Source organism: Typha angustifolia, chromosome 14 (assembly GCF_048772165.1).
Source record: "Typha angustifolia cultivar Huaian chromosome 14, ASM4877216v1, whole genome shotgun sequence".
Taxonomy (NCBI): domain Eukaryota; kingdom Viridiplantae; phylum Streptophyta; class Magnoliopsida; order Poales; family Typhaceae; genus Typha; species Typha angustifolia.
Genome location: NC_133252.1, coordinates 7,054,106 through 7,075,777, shown reverse-complemented (window position 1 = coordinate 7,075,777; position 21,672 = coordinate 7,054,106). Strand labels below are relative to the sequence as shown.

Below are 21,672 nucleotides of genomic sequence, written 5' to 3'. Positions count from 1 at the left end.
TAGATTACCACCTGTATCCTATCCTTAACATATGAACACTTAGAGCACCATTTTGTCCAACTTAAGAAACCAATCTCTTTTGATTTTCTCACTCCATGGAACCCTCCATCACCAAGTTGGTGATGGACAACACTAGTGGCTCTTTCTTGGGCCAAGATGAAATCAGAAGGGCAGGCTTCGTGGTTCGACAGCCTAATTGTGCCCCTTTTTATGTAGGTACCTGGCGCGGGTAGTTTAAATCCGTTTTAATTGTGGAGGCAACAACAGTTTGAAAGACACTCATTTTTCTGAAAGATAAAGACATCCAAAACATTATTATTGAAACTGATTCACTTATCCTCATTAATTGCTTGAAGGGGATCTTTAAACCAACTTTGCAAATTGGCAACTTAAGCAACGACATGAATTTCTTAACTCCGTTTTGATTGCGAAGGCAACAACAGTGTGAAAGACACTCTTTTTTTTGAAAGATAAAGACATCTAAAATATTATTATCGAAACCGATTCACTTATCCTCGTTAATTGCTTGAAGGGGATCTTTAAACAAGCCTCGTCAATTGGTAACTTAATCAATGATATGAATTTCTTAACTCTCTTAACTCGTAATTTTTACAATTGTAAATTTAATTATGCTTTTAGAGAGGCTAACCAGACACTGAATTGACTTGCTAATTGGGGTAGAATAAATGATTGTACCTAGGGTAGAATAAATTATTGTGATTGTACCTGGAGTAGAATAAATGATTATGAATTGTTAATGGAGTTAATTTTTTTTTCATAAGCGGAACATTTACCTTTGAATTAAAAAGAAAAAAAGAAAAATGGCATGGTGTCCCTAAGGGCGATTTGGTCAAAACGAAATTTAGTTTTGGCGCTACACTTGGATTTGGGTCGGAATTTGGAAGGGCGGTGATAGGAAGCTTGCTAGGGTTTAGAAGAGCCTTTGGCAGACGAAGACAGTAAATCCAATGGAGAAGTCCTCGTCGCTGCTCTTCGCCGGCACACATTTTAACCGCAAGAGATTTGCCGCCGACATCGAACGCTTCAAGGCAAGGGCATCCTCTATCTGTCTCTCTCTCCACTTTCTATAGAATTTGTCTCATCTCATTGAACCCTTATCCTAACTCTCTTGCTCAACAGCCAAAGAAGGATTCGCTGACAGATACGCACGAAGCTGAGGGGGAAGCTGAGCCCCCGCGATCGCCGGAGAAGAAGGAGAAGGGGAAGAAGAGGAAGAGGAAAGATAAGACTTCTGGTGACATATCCGTACCTAATCTAGTAAAATAAAATATCTCTATTTCGATCGCTCTGTGCTGATCTTCTTTGTTTTCTTTTCCCTCTGTTAGAGACCGTCGAGGGTTTCAATGTTTTCAAGAGCTCTGAGTTCGTATCTACGGGTGGAAGCTCAAAATCTAAGGAAGAAGATCAAGCTGATCATAGGAAGGAAGTGGAAAAGGAGATTGAGGTCTCACAACTTCTTTTATTAAAATTTTTAATCAATTTTTTTGAGTTAATCTGGAAAGGATTTACTTTTTCTTGATTTCAGAGAGCTTCGATACTGCGGAAGAAGTATGGGATTCATGTCTCAGGTTATAATGTTCCTCCTCCACTGGAGGGTTTTGCTGAACTGAAATCAAGGTTAGTTTATGTTTTCTTATTCGTCAAATTGGGCTTTGGAGTGAAGGAATTATATGCAAGCAATATTACAAGTTTACAAATATAGAAATATCTTTGTTGTTCGTTAAATAAGTGCATTGGTGTATTCTATTAATTTTCCTTCCTGCCATGTTTGCCTCTATGATTTATACTTGCAATGAGCAAATGGTCTTCCATTTTTGTCTAAGATATTAGATCTGATCCTGGATAACTCAATTTATCTGTTTTGAAAGATGACTATTTTATAACTAAATAACAGAACTCCATTGTATGGCTATTGGTGGCAAGACTAAATTTAGTTCTTGCACTTTTCCTTATTAATCAGCATGAACACAATGTGGTCCACTGGCAGAGCCACATGTGTTCAATACTTTCAAGAGAGCGCCATTCCCCTTGCAACCCCACTAGATTTATTTTAAAAATTACCCACTATTTTACTACTTGGTCTCTTGGTTTATGTGCTAGCACTTTGATTGGATGCTCGATTAGAGTAAGTTTTAGAGTATGTCCCGGAAGTCTCAACCTAATGCAAGTTAGGATTTCTGTCAAAAGTTTAGCTTGAAGACGACCTGATCTTAACCAATCTCAATGCCACAAAGGGATGGGATCATGAAACACTAGGGTGTATTTAATTGGTTTAGGTTGCACCATTGTGGATTTGAAGATCTTTTGATGTCCAAAAATATCAGTTCAAATAGCAGAAAATTTTGAACAATATAGAAAGGCAGTCTATTAGAAACTCATTGATTAGCAGATATGGACATGAAGATCAATCTTTTTTCCTTAGATGATGATACCAAAACTATTTAATAGTCCTTCCGCAAGGAAGGGACATATATTCAGAGATTTCTTTTTGGAAAGCTGAGAAAGTTGCAAGTTCTATCTGATCAATAGTGATTAAGTTAGATATTTGATCCAAAGATTTGAATCTTAATCTTCTTTTTATCCCCATCCCAAGGTGGGTTGTATATAATTAACTTGTAATTTTTTATCTGAATCAGGACACCTAGGCTATGAATCTTAAGATGCAGACAATAGTGTCTATGTATGCATATGTTTTTTTACCGGTGGTATGAATGCATCTTCAACTCTACTGAATTGTTTAGTGTACATACTATTTTAGTGTAATACAATATTCACAATGTCTTTTCATTACTCAAGAATGCGTATTTTCACGGGGCAAATACTGTCAGCCATATAGTTAGTGGGGATCTTCAGAGGATCCAAAGGATCTGATATTTAGATACATATCCAAACCCAACAACTGTACTTGCCGTGAATGAAACTAAGTTATAAATATCGAAACTATTGTAAACGTGATCCTCTAGTATTCTAGTCTAGGTTTTCATAATATTGGATCAGAACTGACTTCGATTCTGTTAGTGTAGGAATAGTCAATTAGGTGAGGTTTGGGGTTCCTGTGTAATGGTCATAGACTCGTAATGATTGAGTGGGTTGTACTACTACTGGTTGACAATGGCACCTTGAACTATCTAGGCTATTACTAGAATTTGAAATTGTTAACATAATTACACAAGATCTTACAAAGCATGCATGACTAAGTATGGATTGAGCAGTTGGCCACACCATGGTAGACATTTTAGTGTCACCTAGATGTTAGGGCTATAAAATATCAATTCAAGTCTAAAATCTAAATTAATGTGCTTCTGTTGCAGTGAAGCTGCAAATCTTTATGTATTTTTGATTCTTCATTTTACTAGGTGTTTTGATTGTCTATTATGAGTAAAAGCTAAATATTTACTATCTAGATATGTTATAGTCACATGTAAAGAGAAGCCATAGAAACTTGTTTTGAGAAAGTTTTAAATTGTCTTCACATAGTATTATTGGGGAATTTTAGTTCCTTGATGCGACCCAACCAATATTACTGTGGATTGATTGAATCTTGACTATGAAGTAGGGCTTAGGTCATTATACTTGGTCCAAAATGTTGGTATAAATGATATAATTTTGCTTCCTTTTTGACTTAGCCAATTTATTCTCTTCTCCTTTTATTTGAGTTATTCTATTCATTTCCCTAATTCATTTCCCCAACATCTTCTCCAAATGCTTTTTTAAAAAAAAAATGAAATATTCTTTGCTGATAGGCAACGTTGCTACTTTATTTCCTTCTACATGCCGGTAAGGGTGGTAAAAATAGACCCAACTCAATAACCTGGCTCTTAATCGAGTTTGGTCATAAATACGTTAAGCTGCCTAATTATTAATCGGGTCGTGTTCGGGTTAATACCATTGACCCGTTTAAGTGTACGAGTCGGGTTAGGTCGGGTCAACCCACCGACCCGATATATATATATATATATTTATTTATTTATTTTAAATATCTAACCCAAAGTCTAACCCTAACTTACACTCTAACTGTCTCCAAACATCAGCCACCGCTTCTACTCTCCCAATCCCCTATTTCCACCACCTAATCTCTCTCCTCTCCTTCCACCTCTGTCACCCCTAACCCTAACCCAAACCCTCTTTCCCTTTCTTTCCCAAAAGTATTTGTGTCCCTAACCCCTCTCCTCATCCAATCTCCTCTTTTGCCCTAAAAAGATTTAAAGATATAAAAGCTCTTCTTCAATTACTCCTCCAAGAAGCTCGTCACTAGTAACCACCTCGTTGCCATCGGTCGCCCCTGTTCGTCGACGGCAAGGAAGTTGTCACCCTCCACCACCTACGCGTTGTGGACCCCTTAGCTCTCCGCCATCATCGACGTCCACGAGTCCCATACCTTCCAGTGCTTCTAGTCTCCTTTCCATTGTCTCACCCGCAGCATCTTGTACTAGTAGCTCGCCTCCATCTACGCCGCTTCCTCTCCCTCTGTGGCAGCGACGCCGGGGTCGTCCCCTAAGTCGTGCTCTCTCTCTCCTCTCACCAGCTCCCGACAGTGAGGTAGCTGCTGCCATGGGCACGTGCCCTTTCTTCTCAAAATCTCAAATCCCTTACCTAGCTTTCTTTCTTTTTTCACTTTTCTCTTCTCCACAATGATGTCCATCTCCAACCTCGAGCTTTCCGTCACTATCTTCGCCCTCTGATTGCGTGGCTACACACTCTCCGGCAATGCAGTGGTGATAGATTTGGCATCGATGGTGATGGATTTAGCGTTGGTGGTGATGGATTCAACGTTGGTGGTGAATGGGGTTGAGATTGTCGTTTTGAGGGTCTATGATAATGCCGATCTTGTCGAAAGCATGATGCCATCGATGTACCATGCCTTGAAGACCAGCTCATGGTAGCCGTGATTGAGCACGTGCTCCTCATTGAACTGTCGCGTCGCTTACCGTGTCGGCGTGGGTGGTCAGGCTGTTAACATCACAATATTTTTGTGATTTCATATTATTTTGTATTTTGAAATAGTAAGGTTGATCCATGGCACAATATTTTTATGTTGTATAAATTGTTAATTATGTTGATCATGTCGTGTTATCTTATTATTGTGTTGTGTTACTCTCGTGTATAGAACCTATTTAATAAACAGGTTAGACGGCCTTGTCGTGTTACCCGTGTAATAATCGAGTCGTATTCTTGTTTATTAAATTTGACTTGTTTAATAATTGGGTTGTGTTCGTTTTAGGATGAATCTGACTCGACCCGAATTTGACCTGACCCAATTGCCATCTCTACATACTGGTGGGAGGAAATTTTTTTTTTTTTAAATTTCTTTTTGTTATCTTCTATTAATCTGAATATGAGTCAACCTAGGCATGGCTATGTCCAGATCTGAGTTAAACATTTTACAACCTCCAACTTTCAGGGCAACATGCTAGATTCATCTTTCAATGGTATGCGAGATCACTCTCGTGTTATCTACCTAAAATGGGGGGAAATAACAATAATGAGCTCACATCCTTGCTCAGTAAATAGAACCGTCTTGAAAATCGAATACATAATTAGAAATATACTTGAGTAAGCAATTAACTATATTCAAATCGAAATATCAAAGCATAATGTAAAATCAAATCCATTACACCATATTCAAATTAAAGTATCAAGTATAATGTAGAATCAAATCTATTGCACCGTACAAGATAAATCATTATACATTAGAGCACAATTAAAATCTCAACATATATCAATTTAGGCAACCATGGCCAGTGTTAGCCCACTAATAGGCCTGTCTCATTTTAATTCCGGGGTACCAGGGGTACCAGGGTCCAAGTAGAATTGGTTTTCTAATCTGTGGATGTATCTGAAATGAAATATATTTTATACCTTATGAATGAGAAATTAATTTTCATAAGCAAATGCATGCTTTGAGTAAGGAGATTTAGATTTGGTGTGAGAATATCTATTTTATACTTGTCTTTATGCTGATTTTATGTTGGAATAATATTTGACTATTTAAAAGCTTTGTAAAGCTATATATATTAGATTGTCTATCTGATGATTTTATGATGGAATAACACTTGAATATTTGAAAGTTTTGTAAGCTATATGTTGGATTATAGGCTTGAAAGCCATTTTTAAAGTTATTTTATAGGAACCATGTATTATATGGCTTGGTTAGTGGGCAAACACTAGCATGTGATCACACAGATAGAAATCCGAAAACTCTAGTATCCTGGAGTATAAATGGGACGAACCTTAGCATCTCGGGGTTAATTGGGGCGGTCCTTATCAGTGGGGCCAATACACTGATACTCTGGTATCCCGAAGTTAAAATGGGACGGGCTTGTCAGTGGGCTAACATTGGCCATGGTTGCCTAAATTAATATATGTTGAGATTTTAACTGTGCTCTAATGTATAATGATTTATTTTGTATGGTGCAATAGATTTGATTCTACATTATGCTTGATAATTCAATTTTAATATGGTGTAATGGATTTTCTTACATTATGCTTTGATACTTCAATTTGAATATTAGTTAATTGCTTACTCAAGTATATTTCTAATTATGTATTTGATTTTCAAAAAGGTTCTATTTACTCAGCTGGGATGTGAGCTCATTATTGCTATTTTCCTCCATTTCAGATGACTTATGAAGTGTGAGGATGTATAGTGGGGCTCTCTACAACGCCATTTTGGTAGCACACTACTAGATGTCACATTTTGTATCCTACCTTCTTAAGGGTAGTTATGGCTTGTGTTATATGTCAAAAATACAAGTTTAATATGTATACTAATTTTGGTGGTGATGTAAATAATATCTCTAGGTTATGTTTTCTATTTAAGAGTTTACATAGATGCACCTCTGCATTGTTTTATACTATGATGATTAAGTTTAGCATATTGGAGAAAAAAAGAAGAAATCAAATGTCTTATATTATAGGTAGATAATCAAATATTCCTTGGGTATTATAGGCCTTGCGCTCTACTGGGCACTGTCCCAATGGAGTCGCGGCTGGTCATACTTATCTACTATAGTGTTAGTAGGGGGTGTGACACCAACACTCTGCTGAATTTGGTTTAACTTAACTTGATAGGAGAAGATTTGAGCTTAGAGAATCAACTTAGCTACTTTTGGGGAGGTTCCAACATAGGGTTGTTTGGTTTAATTATTGAACCTGTGCATTAGGAATCTAAAATCTCCGATCTGCTCAATGCTGCTTGAAGGTGAACCAAGGATTACAGATTGTTGTCATGTATTTCCTGGGTTATGCCCGTAGTGTCATCCTTGCCCTCTGAAGTATCAATAAATATACATGGAGAAAGCTATTCTTGGCACTTTCTTTCTTTCAAACTTGCACTTATTTCTTCTACAACATAAGATCTTAATTTTTGTTGATTTCCAAATTCAAGTAATGCTACATGTCATATTAATAACTTGTTAGTCATCAGGTATGGCTGCAAATCCTACTTGTTGCAGAACTTGTGGGGGCTCGGATTTAAAGATCCTACACCTATTCAAAGGCAGGCTATCCCAGTACTCCTCTCCGTAAGTGCTTCTTTGTCTGCGTTTAATGTTTCTCTTTGAAGTATTTATTTTTATGTTTAAACTAATTCGATGGGTCTTAACTCAGGGGAGGGAGTGCTTTGCTTGTGCACCCACAGGTTCTGGCAAGACATTGGCATTTTTATGCCCAATGCTTACAAAAATGAAGGTAGCATCTAGTAGTGTGCTTATTATTTATAGCTGATATCTGGACTCCTTTAAGATTTGTTGTTAATAGACAGGATCTAAAGATGGTGTCAAAACTCTAATCCTTTGTCCTACGAGAGAATTGGCTGCACAAACTACGAGAGAGTGCAAGAAGTTGGCAAAAGGAAGGAAATTCTACATTAAGTTAATGACTAAGGAGCTATCAAGATGTGGTGATTTTGAGAAAATGCCATGTGACATTCTTGTGTCGACTCCACTTCGGTTGGAGTATGCTATGCGCAATAGGAAGCTCGATTTGAGTAGGTCAGTATTCGGAGAGACCTTTTCTCTTCCTGATTTATTTGTTAGGATGATGTAAAAATCAGAAATAATCCACTCTCTGATGCTTTGATGAATTCATATTTCTCTCCATAAGTGCCCTTGGGAGGAAAATCTTGCATTGATTTCTGATAATATTGGTTAAGTCTGCTTTTGTCTATGTTTAGAATCATGCTTTATTCCTTTTGTTCTTGCATATGCAGATAATGAATTTTTTGCTATCATTTCTTGGTTGGCATGGTGAGACAAAGATATCAAGATCAGATAGAGGAAATCTTAATTATTTATATGAAGCATGATGAAGTGTACATGCATCTAAACACATCAATATTCTTTCAAAAACCTTTAGCTTTAGAAACTAAGAATAAAAGTCTAATTTTGATACAAATCTATTTTTGCAAATATTTTAGATAATTACATATGATGATGAACTTTACCGGTCTAGGTATCATATGAGCGATTCAGAGGAAGTACTAGAAACATGATATGGGGGTACAATGCATGATAGATTTATCAAAATGTTGAGTCTTTGTTATGTTACTATTTTCATTCTCTCGGTAGGTCACATGTAATCTTCATCAGTTCAGTGTGATATTTGATGTTAGAGTATTATTGTTGTATTAGGGTCATAATATTAGAGGAAAAAATTGAGAAGGAATATTCCATTTTGGATAATAAACTTTTGTTGTACTTGAAGCAAATAAAATTCATGTTATCTTGTTTAGCATGACTAAAATGTGTCTATTGGGGAGAGTGACAATTATTTAGTTGGAAGGCACCTAGATATAATGTGTACAAAATAAAATAGAACCATAATGAAAAATTAGTACTATAAAGCATAAATCAAAGGGATAATTACACTTAGCTCATCCTAAACTATCACAAATTACGTATACATTCTAAACCATTTCCATATAAAATTCCTGAACTAAGAAAAAAAATCTACAACTCCTCAATTACGAAAGAAAACTATATGAACTCTCTGAACTAAGAATTTTTTTAGGCAAGGGGTGTATATGGAAAACAATGATAGTTTAGGATGGCTAAGTGTAATTAACCGTGATTGTTTTTCAAATCAATGTTGTGAAAAATGTCGTTGGTATGCGCTATGCGAATGCATATGTGGGCGCTTATGCAGCTTAGTATTTTGATATATTAAATATATTTAATATTATATATGATATTAATATATACTATATTGTCTTGTAATAAACTAGCATATGTGTAACTGTACTAAATAATGTGTAGAACCATGTTATATACACACAAGTAACATTTGGTTTGCATAATGCTTTTATCAAATATATAAAAGCACAATCGACAAATGATAATCATATATTCATTATATCTCTTTCTTCTTTTGCAAAAGTATATTTAATGTTCAGTTCTTCTTTGCCATCTTTCTTCACTGTGAATTTGTCTAGAAGACATTTAGTCCTTGGTCTTTTACTTCAAAGAAACATCTAAAATTTTCGGATTATCCCTCTCTCCAAAAATGTTTACTTTTGCTCTTAATTTTGTTGTCTCTCTTGATTTATCATTCTTTTTATTTTGCTCCCATCTAGATGTTCCTTAATAATCTTTTTTGCCACATTAGTGGCTTTTGGACAAGGCACAATATCACTTTTAACATGAGCAATATGCTTCTGATGCGGATTTCAGTGACATTACATGGGCAGATGTATCAGTATAGTTTCTCCTTCAGGAAATGTCTTAAGTCGATTATTTTTTTATATATCTGCTATTTATGGTGTGTAAGATTATATTTGCTTTTTTGCAATTCTTTAGGGTGTTATTTGCTTATTGTCATTTATAATGTCTATATATAGTCTAGCTTTTTACTCAATCGGGATTCACGAAGAAATAATTTTTTTTGAGATTTATCTTTAATGTGAGTCTTAGATGTGATACCCTAGTTGAAAATGGATGTGTGAAACCCCATTACTTTTCTTTTTCTAACTATTATCATTCCTAGAATCCTAACAATATTGTGACCCGAACTTGGCTACTAGATCAAGCTTGAGTTTAGGAAGGTAGACTTCGTAGTCGGAAGAGAATATTCACCAGATATTCATTCGTAGTGGGAAAATTATGAAACCAGAAGGGTTCGTTCCGTAATCTCCTAATCTACAAATTGATATTCACGCCTTTTATAGATTCAGATCGTAGCTAGGGCTAAAATTGGCGAAGTTCCAGTGGAGGTGTTGGATATCGGCAAGATGATGATGGTGGAGATGGAGACTTGGTCATGTGTTCCAAGTAAGGTTTGCACGTGGTGCAGTAGGGTGAAGGAAGAGGGGGGAGAAGGTGTTGGTGTTCCAAGGAGGGAGGGTCTGACGGTTGAAATAGGCAAGAAGTACGCAAAGGTAAGGTGGCGCGCTGCTAGGATTTGAGCGAGGAAGGAGGAGCTTCATATTAGAGAGGAGAAGATAGGCTAACCTGATAATTCATGCATAATCCAAATCTGGTTGCACTCCATAATATATGTTGTAGGCTAACCGGTTAACCAAACCAATTAAGCAAACCTGTTCAAGACTAGACTAACATACCATTAACTAAACAACTCAAGCTAACTGAACTAAGCATGAAAACAGAAACTAACTAGATAAATGACTTGGCTCATGAGCCTAATGCCTTCATGCCCGAGCCTAATGTGTACGAGATGACTCGGTTTGGCACGAATCACATCAAATGATCCCATTGTTTCATCTCATTTTAATATCAGAGCAATGGTTTTTTAGGATTCAAATCTTCTCCAAATCATTCACAATTAATACACTATTAAACACTAATTAGCAGTAAATAATAATCAACATCCTACTTTTACTAAAAAATAAAAATTAGTTAGTAGTAATCTACTAAATAAAATACTAATTAGTCTAATCTACTAGTCAATAATCAATAATCTAATAATCAGTAGACACATTTGGTGGCCGCCAGGGGGTGGGATTAGGAGAGTGAGAAAGAGAGTGTAAGATGGGGTTGAGAGATAGAAAGAGACAAAGGTATATATGAGAGTTATGGGAGGTGGCTGCTGGTGGCCACTAGTTGTTGGGGGTAGGGGGTTGGGGGGGTTTTAGTGTAAGATAGATGGGTGTGTGTGTGAGGGAGCGAGTTTATGGGAGAGTGAGATTGGGATGTGGGAGGTGGTGGTCGCATTGGTAGGGGTGGCAAGAGAGTGAAAGGGAGCATATGTCCGCTGCTCGCCAGTGCTGCCCTGCATTGTCGACCGTTGGAGATGGAGCTCGAGAGAGGGAGAACTGAGAGGATTAGGGTAGTAGGAATTGAGGGAGAGACTTTTTTGTTTAAAGAAATTTGCATTTAACAGGACCTTTTCATCTATTTGACATTGCATTTTCAATATCTACCAATTGAGCTATGCACTTTACTAAATATTTGCAGGAAACACTATATTGTTAGTTATGTAAACTAAACTTAACTAAACTCCTAGGATAAGTAACCAAACTCCTAGGATAAGTAACCAAACTCCTAGGATAAGTTAAGTTTACACTATGAAGATTAATGATCAATATGATTTTGTGATACTTTATTTGATCTAACCTTTATAACTATGATTTGTTGTTTGACTAAAAAGTAAAATTGAAGCACATCGTGTAATACTGTATAATCTGATTTTAATTGTCTGAAATAGCATCAACCTATGAAGTTGGGTGATGCTTCTGAGCTTTTCCTAGTAATTCGAGTAAGAATATTTCTTTTCACTAAATATGATTTTTAGATAGTAAAGTCCATCTGAGTTAAGAGTTTAATATATAGTGTTTGTTGGAATGAATTGGTCTCAAGGAGTTGATAATTGATCTTGATCTTAGTTTTTTTGTGCAGGGTGGAATACCTTGTCTTGGATGAATCTGATAAGCTTTTTGAGCTTGGGTTTGTCGAGCAAATAGATTCTGTTGTAAAAGCTTGCTCAAATCCTTCGATTGTCCGTTCTCTGTTTAGTGCTACCTTGCCTGATTCCGTTGAGGAACTAGCTCGTTCGATAATGCATGATGCAGTTCGAATCATTGTGGGTAGAAAGTGAGTTTTCTCGGTTTCCTCATTTTTCTTGTGTGCTATATAGATATCTGTTAGATTGTTACTTCAGTTCATAACGGAAGAAATCAAAGTCCAATTTGCCTTGATATTTTTTGCAGTCCTTTGTACATGCCTTATTTGTTAGAGAACTTGACAGGAATTCTGCCTCTGAATTGATTAAACAAAAATTGGTTTTTGCTGGAAGTGAGAAGGGAAAGCTGCTTGCTCTTAGGCAAAGCTTTGCCCAGGTATGGTGTTCATCCTTCTGTTGTACTTTATCTACATTTCCTGCTTCAGTAACACTATGATGTCTTTGCCAGCATCTTCATTTTAAAGCATGACAAAAATGATGTGATCTACCTTTGTTTTCTCCAAGTACATCTATGTTTCTTGTGCTGCATTTTCTCATCTGATTTGTTGGTCTGATAATGTATATTGCCCTTTTTTTTCCAATTTTTCAGAGGGTATGCTTAAAGTTGTTTGTGTTAGGAGCCATTATGCACCTATTCACTAGAAGTTCCAAAACTCATACAAGATTCTGTTTTTGCAGCTTGTCTAATTCCGGCCTTTCTTGAACTCTTAATAAGCAAATATTGATCAAATATAGGCATCCGACTCACAATGTAGAAAGTAGGAACCATTCATAATGATTCTGGAGAAGTAAATGTGCTTTTATTTTTCATCTGTTTTTAGTTGTTAGAACTTATCACATGCTATATTTTCTTATTGGTTTCTAATTGGATATCTTTTTGCTGGTAGTGTCTAAATCCCCCAGTCTTGCTGTTTGTTCAAAGCAAAGAAAGGGCTAAGGAACTCTACAAGGAAGTGGCATTTGATGACATTAAAGCTGATGTGATTCATGCAGATCTCACTCAGCAACAGGTATTGCTCTTAAAAATATTCTACCATTGCTTTTCCTGATCCTTAGTAGGGCAGTTGTGCTGAATGTAATATTGCAGGCACTATTTTTTCTTTGTTCTTTTTTGAATTCTGAAAAATCTCTGATGGACTTTGATGTTGACTTCTTCCCATTTTTTTTTTAAAATTTTGTTTTGTTGCTTTTATGTCCCTAGAGAGAAGATGCTGTTGACAACTTCAGAGCAGGAAAGACCTGGGTTTTAATAGCAACTGATGTCATTTCCCGGGGCATGGACTTTAAGGGCGTCAACTGTGTGATTAACTATGATTTTCCAGAATCAGGTGCAGCTTATATTCATCGAATTGGTACGTAACATGGTCTAGCCCATAAATCTCTCTTTGATTCCAATATTAACAAAAGATCTTCATAGTCAGTCAACAATGTGGATGATTTTGCCTATTTGCCAAGCTTAGCCTGACATGGTCAGCCTTGCACACTAGTTTCTGTGAGTTGAGAAGTGGTGGTTTAATGAAATTTCTTTAGCCATTTTAAGTAGGTTGTAGATATACCTTACAGCAAGATGATGTTTTCAAAATAGAGATCATCCTAAATGTAGTTATCAGTATCTTGTTATTTATGTTATCTCAATATGCTATGGTTTAGGATATGTGGACATTAAATCCATGGTTTGTCTTTTTTAGGACGGTCTGGAAGAGCTGGTAGACCTGGGGAAGCAATAACGCTGTACACTGAAGAGGACAAGCCATTTTTACGGAATGTAGCCAATGTGATGACATCATCTGGCTGTGAAGTTCCCTCCTGGATATTAGCATTGCCTAAGCTCAAGCATAAAAAGCACCGGCCTAAGAGAGACTCAATCTCAACGCTACCGGAGGACAATGCAGAATAAACTGTACTTGAGAAAGTCAGCCACACTAGGTGAATTCTTTTTCAGTTATTTCTTTGGTTATTATATGTAAGTCATGAACAAGCTAAATACTCATTTTTCATCCTTATTTATCTTTCTTGTTAGATTTTCCTTTACAGAAACCCAAAACCTCTCATAGTTGCCATTGATAACATTGTATCGATTTTGCTGATGCTAAGAAAGAAACTAGAGTAAAGAATGCTATATTGTAGTATTACTTCCATATAAACATGCAATCTTGCCATGTACATTCTCTGGAGTTTTACTTTTTTCGTTTATACATTGTGTTTGCGATTAATTTGAAATTCCCAAGGATTTATTTATTTTTTTCCATTCCACAAAATTCTGAGTGTCAAAGTAAAATACTTCAATATATGGGAGATACTTTTGAGGTGGATGATTGGACGGGTGATCCTTATGAGCTCAGAATCTTTCTAAGCTGGCGTTCTTTGCTCCCGCATGGATAGCTCCTGTGCAGAGCAACTGAGTTCCAGTTAAGACGATCGTTAGCGTTTCCATCGTCCTCTGTGAAGCAGGAAAAAGAAAAAGCTACATCAGTACTGAAGCTTCTCTTCAAGGTAAAGATTCTTTCAGCTTACCAGGCTTGCACTCCTCCAACCGATGCTTATCTCTTTACAGGCTAATCTGCAAAGGCAAAATTGAAATTGGTTATCCCGATTATCTCAAACTTCATTTTGTCCCCTCCAGAGAATTTTTGATAGATGGTGGATTTACAGGTTCATGTATTGCGTATTCTTAGTAGTAATCGGAAGCTACGAATTGTAAATGGACCTGTCAGGATATCTGATATATGCCAAAGTAGTAGTGCTGAGAGAATAAGATTAGGGTAGTTCAAGAGGAATGTGTGCTTTTTTGTGAGGTAAAATAATGTGCCAGAATAGGTCAAAGTATGGGTTTCATCAGTCTTCTTTACCTAAATATTTAAAAAATTGCCGAATCCGCAAGATACCAACATGTTCCGAAAATTAGCTAAGAAAACCGGAACAAACAAAAGTCCATTTCACAGGGTTGAGAAATGTTTACCCCATGGCCAGAAGAGTGAGGGCCCAAGTAATAATTGAAGAGGCTGCAGCTGACAATAGGCTGGCCGGATTCCACCGTGATACCTCTTGTAGGCCGGTGAGTGAAGTAGCAATGCCGACAACTCCGGTGATGAGGGAGAATATCACGAAGAAGCCAGTGGCTAAGTTGCCGATCGGAAAGTATATGGGAAACAACCGAGCTGGCGGAGTCAAGCCCGATACTGCTCGTATTCACATGAAATTTGAACATTATGAGCATATTGATCAAGAGAGAACTAAATTTCTCAGGGTATTTATTTACTTACATGAATAGGGCGTCTCATTGACGCCGTAGTTAAGAGCCCACCCAGCGATTGCTGCTACGATGACGTACATAATGAGGTTGACTAAGAGAAGGGTGGTAGCCACAGTCTTTGAGCCCCCGGAAGCCATTAGTGATAGCTATAATGCAAGGCATCGACTCATAGGTAATATATATAGCCTAGCAGAGAATATTTGCTTACTAGCAGTTGGCTCTTCTTTAATTAGCCGATTCGTTACTTGCTTACTTGGCAAGAGGTTTCTTCTTCCACTTTTATCTTGTAAGAAGGAAAGAATCTCACTCTTGGCTGCATGTCGTGGATTTGGTGTGATCTTCCAGAACATAACACCGTGGGATAGCTACCTAAGATACAGAATTTGCATGGTGAGCAGATAAGTTCTTTTCTTCACTTCCTGGTTACGTGGAGACTTCTTTAGGAGAGATGCCACATCGAGTCCACTTTAGATAATAGATGCTCTTCTCTCGACTCCACCATTTATGATTGTGGGCTTTAATAGATGCTTGGCATTGGCTCGTTTTGCTCTTGCACAGGTCGAACAACAGTTTACGTCACAAAGTTGGAAACAAGCCAACAACACTAAGCCAGCGATCACTGAAGTTGATCATGAAATCGTAACCGTTCAACGAAATAATTTACTTTTCCACATGGTTTATCCAATACATCTGGATAAGCATTGCCACTGCTTATTAGAGAAACATTAGCAGATACAATTTTATTTGCTTACTTTGCAACACGTTGTTGAATCTATTTACTTAGAACGATAGAGATCTCTCTACATCGATTTGCATCGATTGGTATTAGAGAGCCCTAGATGGGGGTAAACCTATGATCTAGGCCTAGTTCGAGAGATCCAGCCGGCTCGTTGTCACAAAATTTATGCACACGTAAGCCTTGATTTCAGCTTGCCCTCCGGCACAACATCCAAGCCACCACGACGACGGTGGCTCATCCACATTTTTTTGCGGAAGTCTTCAACACAACTAGGGTAATACTAGTGAAGCTTTGAGGCTATGATTTGCTTGGAAATCACCATGGCTATCTGCGACCATGATGGACGAGTGGAATCTGGTTCTTCCATCCGTAGTTACCATGGACGCCCGCTAGTCGGTTCGGCTACTCGCGCATGTGTTGGTTCGACCACCCGAGTCATTAAGATGATTTAAGTCAGAGTTCAAATTAGTTCCATCAATTGCAAGAACTTACAATCTATGCAGTTTCAGAAAGTAATTAGAAAATATTCATACGGTGTCACAAAATATTTAATCCATAATTTTCTGATCTAAGATTTTTGATATTCAAACTTTGTTTTGTGTGAAACTATTATCCAATTCGAAGGAGATACGGAGACTAGTAGAATAAGCATATTGTTTTTTTCTTATTTGATTTTATTATTTTAGAACTCTTTATTTTATTAACTATAAATAAAGTTTTATGGTTTGTACTTAGGCATACATTGAATAGATTCTCTTTTAATCTCTCTCTCAATATCGCTCTATTTTTCTTACTCTAGCCTTCTCTTTCTCCTCTGACAAGTTCCCCTTTGTCTCTCTTTGCTTTAGCCGTCATTTATGTAATTCTTTATTATACTATATATTTTCTAATTCTAAGGTTTTATTTCTTAAACTTATGTTGCAATTTAGAAATTATAAAACAATATTTTTGGCAAATTGATTATTGATACATGTCTGTATTTTTAGTTATAACATTCTATATGATGATATGATAAATATGAATTTTTATATGTGAAAAATAAAATTGATATTCTATAAATTTATATACAAATATATTTGAAAATTTGATATTATGTATATGCAATAGGGCTTGTAAATTGACTATTTATAACTATTTTTTGGTTAACACTATCTAGAGATATGTTTATTCTTTTAACCATAACTTTTTTTGATATAATTTTTATCATATTAGAGAAAATCTAATAATTACAACTTTTCCTTTGCCCACAAAATCGTCGACAATTTTATCTATCAAAAAGTTTCTATAATTCAGAGAAAAATTTGACCAAAAACTACACAAGTTAAATGCTTTGCCGAATATGTATCATTGCTTTAAACTACTTAAAACAGGGAAGAGTTTTGCAAGCCTATAAAATGAGGCTTATACCTCATATTGAAGGAAGAGTTTCAAAGGCAAAATCAAATAATATAAAAGTAAGTAATCTAGTTCAGCTCATATTAGAGAAGAAGATAAGTTTCTGCTTGATAATTTCTTTTTTCTCTTATTTTTCCTTTTAGTGAGATTCATTTGCAATTCTAACTCGTTCAGAGTAATACACACCTTGGATGTATTTGCATCGAGCTTATTTTGAAGAAGGTGAAAAAGTCTTTTGATTTTTGGGTAAGAAATTAGGCAAGTTTCTTGGAAGAAGTTCGTAGACTTTGTGATGTAAAACAATAATCGTTTTGAGGGATAAATCTCTTGTAAATGTTTCTAGCACCTTGGGAAGCAGTGATGTACGCCTTTGAGTGCATGGTGAATCCTCAAGGGAGGATCCTTAAGGAGTGGATGTAGGTATTAGTCGAACCACTATAAATTTTGGTATTTTATTTCCCTTATATTTTTCTTATTTATCTTATTTATGTTTTCATAGCATGCTCATTTCATAAGCATAAAGTTTATCACTCTCAAACTAGATTTATATAAAGTTTTAAAATTTTCATTATCAATGCAATTTGTGCGTATACTTGTATACTTGATTAGTTAGGCCAAGAAGTACTTAACAAAAATATCCACCTCCAATTACATGTGCCTTTCACATTGGGAGTATTCATGTGGTGCTCATGTGACCTAGTGATCAATATTTCTATAAAATGTTAAAGTCATAATTGGTTTTATCAAAATATAAGTCCAATACCAATGAAAAACACAAGCCACAACAAACCTCTACATGTCCTTACAACCCAAAAATATCAAGCCCAGGCAGGAGCAACCATTCATCTAAATAAAGTAAACATAAACAACTAATAGTTACACTGCAACAACTACCTTATGCTAAACTTGCGGTCCTCTAGATCTATAACACATTCCACTAAAAGGTGGTGAGTGTAATGCCAAGCAAGTGTAATCTCCAAAAGCCTAAATATAATGTAAAATAACAATAGTATATTTAATGCTAAAGAAATATGATAGTGTAATCTAAATAAATGGTAGCCAAAATTCATATAATATTTGCTGTTGATTTATTAGATATCTAATAATCATATCACATTCTACTATGTAATTACTTGTCATATAATAGGCTCACATAGAGTTTAAGTCAATTCTCACCCATTATGTCATAAGCTCATAGAAAGCAATTACGTAATATATTACAAACTCACACGAAACAAAACAAACAATGAGGAAAGAATAGAGCGGTAATAACACTCATACATGCATGGCAACACGGTATATGATTGGTTGAAGCTCATAAGCCCTATCTTATATCATTGTACACAACGGAATAGAGAGTATGCAACTCAAATCATCATACTATAAGGAGCGCACAGCTAAAAAGACACTTTAACCCTATGTTATCGGGTACCGTTAGGTTTATAAGATCTTCTTGGTATATATAAATTTTTTTATCATCTTTGTCATGTCATGTTTATGATAATTATAGCATACATGATTCTATGAAACATGGATCAACTCACTAATTTAAAACATACACATAAAGTAAAGGACATGAGCATAAGGAATAATATATAAAAGACTAAATATATACATTATTATAATACTCACAATATTATGGTAACGGAAGATTTATTTGCTTAGAAAATATATCTGGATAGGGATAAGCTCTCAAATGTTGATCTCCTCCTATGTCTCGAGATCTCTTTGTGAGATAGTGTATCTACTAGTATATTGACGAGCATAATTGAGCATGTATCAACTCTAATTCAGTCTTATGCATTTATATTATACTATAAGCTAAATAGGATTTCTATGTTAAGTTACTAATGTAACACTCATCACCAAACACGTGCCTCTCACATGGCCACGTGACTTGTTGGTTAATATTTCAACACAATGTACAAGCAAAAAGCCCACATTTCTATAAATAACACAAACGAAAAAACCCATAACACTAAGGCCACAAGCCCAAAATACATATCCAAACAAAAATAAGTGAAGCCAACGTAGGAGCTACAAGCCATTTAGCTTAATTTACATGAATAAAAAATAATAAGAATTAGAAGACTCAAAACTAGTCTTTGCTAGATTTTTTACGAGCTCAAGCGTCATCTACTAATTTGAAAATAATTCCACCAACCGGTGGTGAGCATAAAGCCCAGCAAGTATGTACTACTATAGTCTAAAAGTAGTGCGATAGAAAAATACAATAATAAGTAAATATGAATGTGCGCATCATGATCAAATATAATATACCAAGTATCACATACCTATGCATACATACATTAGTAATCGATAACCTACCACATATCATCCGGACTATCAAATCCTCAAACTCGAGCTCACATAGAGCTCCGCCTAGAGGCTATGTCAATGCTACATAGGTTATATCATCATCTCACACCTGACCACATGCATACCCCCAAGGGAGGGTAGATCTTAGCAGTAGAACATCATGACCAATTGTTTGCCATCGTAGACTAAGGACCTCAATCGTAAGCCCATCGCATAGGTCAATATCGTACATCGATACTACTATCTGAGCCTTCGACTCCACATCATCACACCACCGTGTAGAAATTATGAGCCGTCGCTCATGGACGCCCTCACTCTAAATCATTGAGTACTGCTAGGTCTATATCATTCTATTCATTTCTCTCTATCTTAAACACCCTAAAGGGTATGACTCTCGTCGATCGACAGTAAATTGCCCATTGTTTGGCAAAATGGCTACTTAATTATCTATGATCAACAGATTAGGACATCAGGTGTGGGCCCTAATATATATAAGTATAATAGTATCCCCCGCCTCTAACCCTAGCTAAGAAGGTGTCGGGCACTGTCAAGACGTAGCAGTCACCCTCTTTATGATCATGCACATGTGCAAGTGACACGATATTACACAATAGAGCAAGCATAATGTAACACCCATCATTATCATGTTTTGCATGCTAAAAACACATGATTATGCCTAGTAAATATGCGTAGACATTATGATTTGTGAAGTCTTATCGAACCGCAAAATATCATTACAATGCATGACGTGCAATAATAACGGTAAGGAAAACGTATGCACATGCATGATATGAATCTGATGATTTCATAAGGTACAATATTTTATTCTCCACACTACTCTTAGATTATAGAAGTTTCACTTGCTTGAACAGCTTTCCTAATACTTGCTGCAACTATGCCATGAGATCATCCTCACAGGGTACGGAGTCCATCTCGATAAGAAAAGTAAGTAAAAGAATGAGCATAAAATTCCTATCACTAATTAGTTAAATAATCTTACTGATGTTCACTACAAGTTTGGGTAGGTCTATCTCGTAATTCCTATCTTTATTAATTAGGTAGAGCTGGCACAACTGTACTAAGGCCTAACGCGTTATTAAATATAATAAAGATATTCTCCTCAAATTATCGCCTAAGTCACTATTATCAAATTTATGGAAGATTACATAGATAATATTTAATTAATAAGCTTCGTCAAATAATACAACTTGCTTAATATCATTTTCCTACATTTATTGTATTAATTCTTCAATAGGAGCCATTAATAAAGATACACCCAAATCACCGACTTCTTTGATAAAATTGAATTAGCCCAAAATTATAATCAACAAATGTTAATATTCAATTGGAGCTAGTTTCTGTTATGTGTTATTTGTAATGGCACTCTCAAACCACGGTCTAGCTCATTAAAATTAATTTATAAAATAATTAATGTAGCGAATACTACTATTAGCTAAAAAACAATAATTCATTAAGGCTCATAGTTGCCGGCACTAAAAATAAATGAAAATAATAACTTAAATAATCTACAACGATAAACAGAGGTTAATTACTCTTTTTAGCCAGCACAAAGCCAAAATAAACCCATTAAAAATTGGCCCAAAGCCCACCTTAACTAGAAAAACACATGGGTTGGGCTATAGCTAGCCCAACCCAACTCTAATTTGGGCTGAGCTGCCTGTAGTCCCACCCACCCCAAACTTGGGTTGGCTACATACAGCCCAAAACCATACCCTAGAGCTTGGGCTAGGCCGTATCTAGCCCAGCCCCGCCTGTGCGTGCCCTTAAGCTCAGTGAATGTGCCCCGCATGTGCGCGATATTATTTTTTGGATATTACAACTAAGTTTGAAATAAGGCTTCTGGGTCTAAAAATTGTAGCCTACAAATTCTAATGGAAAGATTTCATGACTTCATAAGAAAGAAAGTGACAAATGTAATCATCAAAGCGTGTTGAGATATTTACTGTAGTCTATAACTTATAATATGATTTGAAATACTAAACTCTTATTTAAGTTTATCAAAGTAGTATAG

The 21,672-nt window shown here is 36.0% G+C and overlaps 2 protein-coding genes across 2 annotated transcripts; one reads left to right on the top strand and one right to left on the bottom strand.

Moving 5' to 3' along the window:
• The first annotated feature begins 766 nt into the window (after positions 1–766).
• LOC140776253 (DEAD-box ATP-dependent RNA helicase 57) lies at positions 767–13,901 on the top strand. The gene is made up of 12 exons (XM_073119895.1): positions 767–1,049; positions 1,141–1,255; positions 1,347–1,465; positions 1,547–1,638; positions 7,448–7,544; positions 7,630–7,710; positions 7,780–8,012; positions 11,871–12,065; positions 12,220–12,310; positions 12,822–12,944; positions 13,136–13,286; positions 13,623–13,901. The coding sequence occupies exons 1-12, from the start codon at positions 969–971 to the stop codon at positions 13,829–13,831; spliced, it is 1,587 nt and encodes a 528-aa protein (XP_072975996.1). The 5' UTR covers positions 767–968; the 3' UTR covers positions 13,832–13,901.
• Positions 13,902–14,036: 135 nt separating this feature from the next.
• On the bottom strand, positions 14,037–15,324 carry LOC140776254 (membrane protein PM19L). Its single transcript, XM_073119896.1, has 4 exons — positions 15,198–15,324; positions 14,894–15,113; positions 14,449–14,494; positions 14,037–14,374 (listed from the first exon to the last, which is right to left on the bottom strand). The coding sequence occupies exons 1-4, from the start codon at positions 15,322–15,324 to the stop codon at positions 14,273–14,275; spliced, it is 495 nt and encodes a 164-aa protein (XP_072975997.1). The 3' UTR covers positions 14,037–14,272.
• Between the last annotated feature and the right edge of the window lie 6,348 nt (positions 15,325–21,672).

What these genes read in the sequence shown, in the direction of transcription:
- LOC140776253 (XM_073119895.1), top strand. Translation starts at nt 969, where the DNA reads ATGGAGAAGTCCTCGTCGCTGCTCTTCGCCGGCACACATTTTAACCGC. An exon ending in AAGTGGAAAAGGAGATTGAG is followed by an intron (nt 1,466 to 1,546) that starts GTCTCACAACTT and finishes TCTTGATTTCAG; the next exon opens with AGAGCTTCGATACTGCGGAA. An exon ending in TTAGGCAAAGCTTTGCCCAG is followed by an intron (nt 12,311 to 12,821) that starts GTATGGTGTTCA and finishes TTTTGCTGGTAG; the next exon opens with TGTCTAAATCCCCCAGTCTT.
- LOC140776254 (XM_073119896.1), bottom strand. Translation starts at nt 15,324, where the DNA reads ATGGCTTCCGGGGGCTCAAAGACTGTGGCTACCACCCTTCTCTTAGTC. An exon ending in CTCACTCTTCTGGCCATGGG is followed by an intron (nt 14,495 to 14,893) that starts GTAAACATTTCT and finishes TTGCCTTTGCAG; the next exon opens with ATTAGCCTGTAAAGAGATAA. An exon ending in GTTGGAGGAGTGCAAGCCTG is followed by an intron (nt 14,375 to 14,448) that starts GTAAGCTGAAAG and finishes CCTGCTTCACAG; the next exon opens with AGGACGATGGAAACGCTAAC.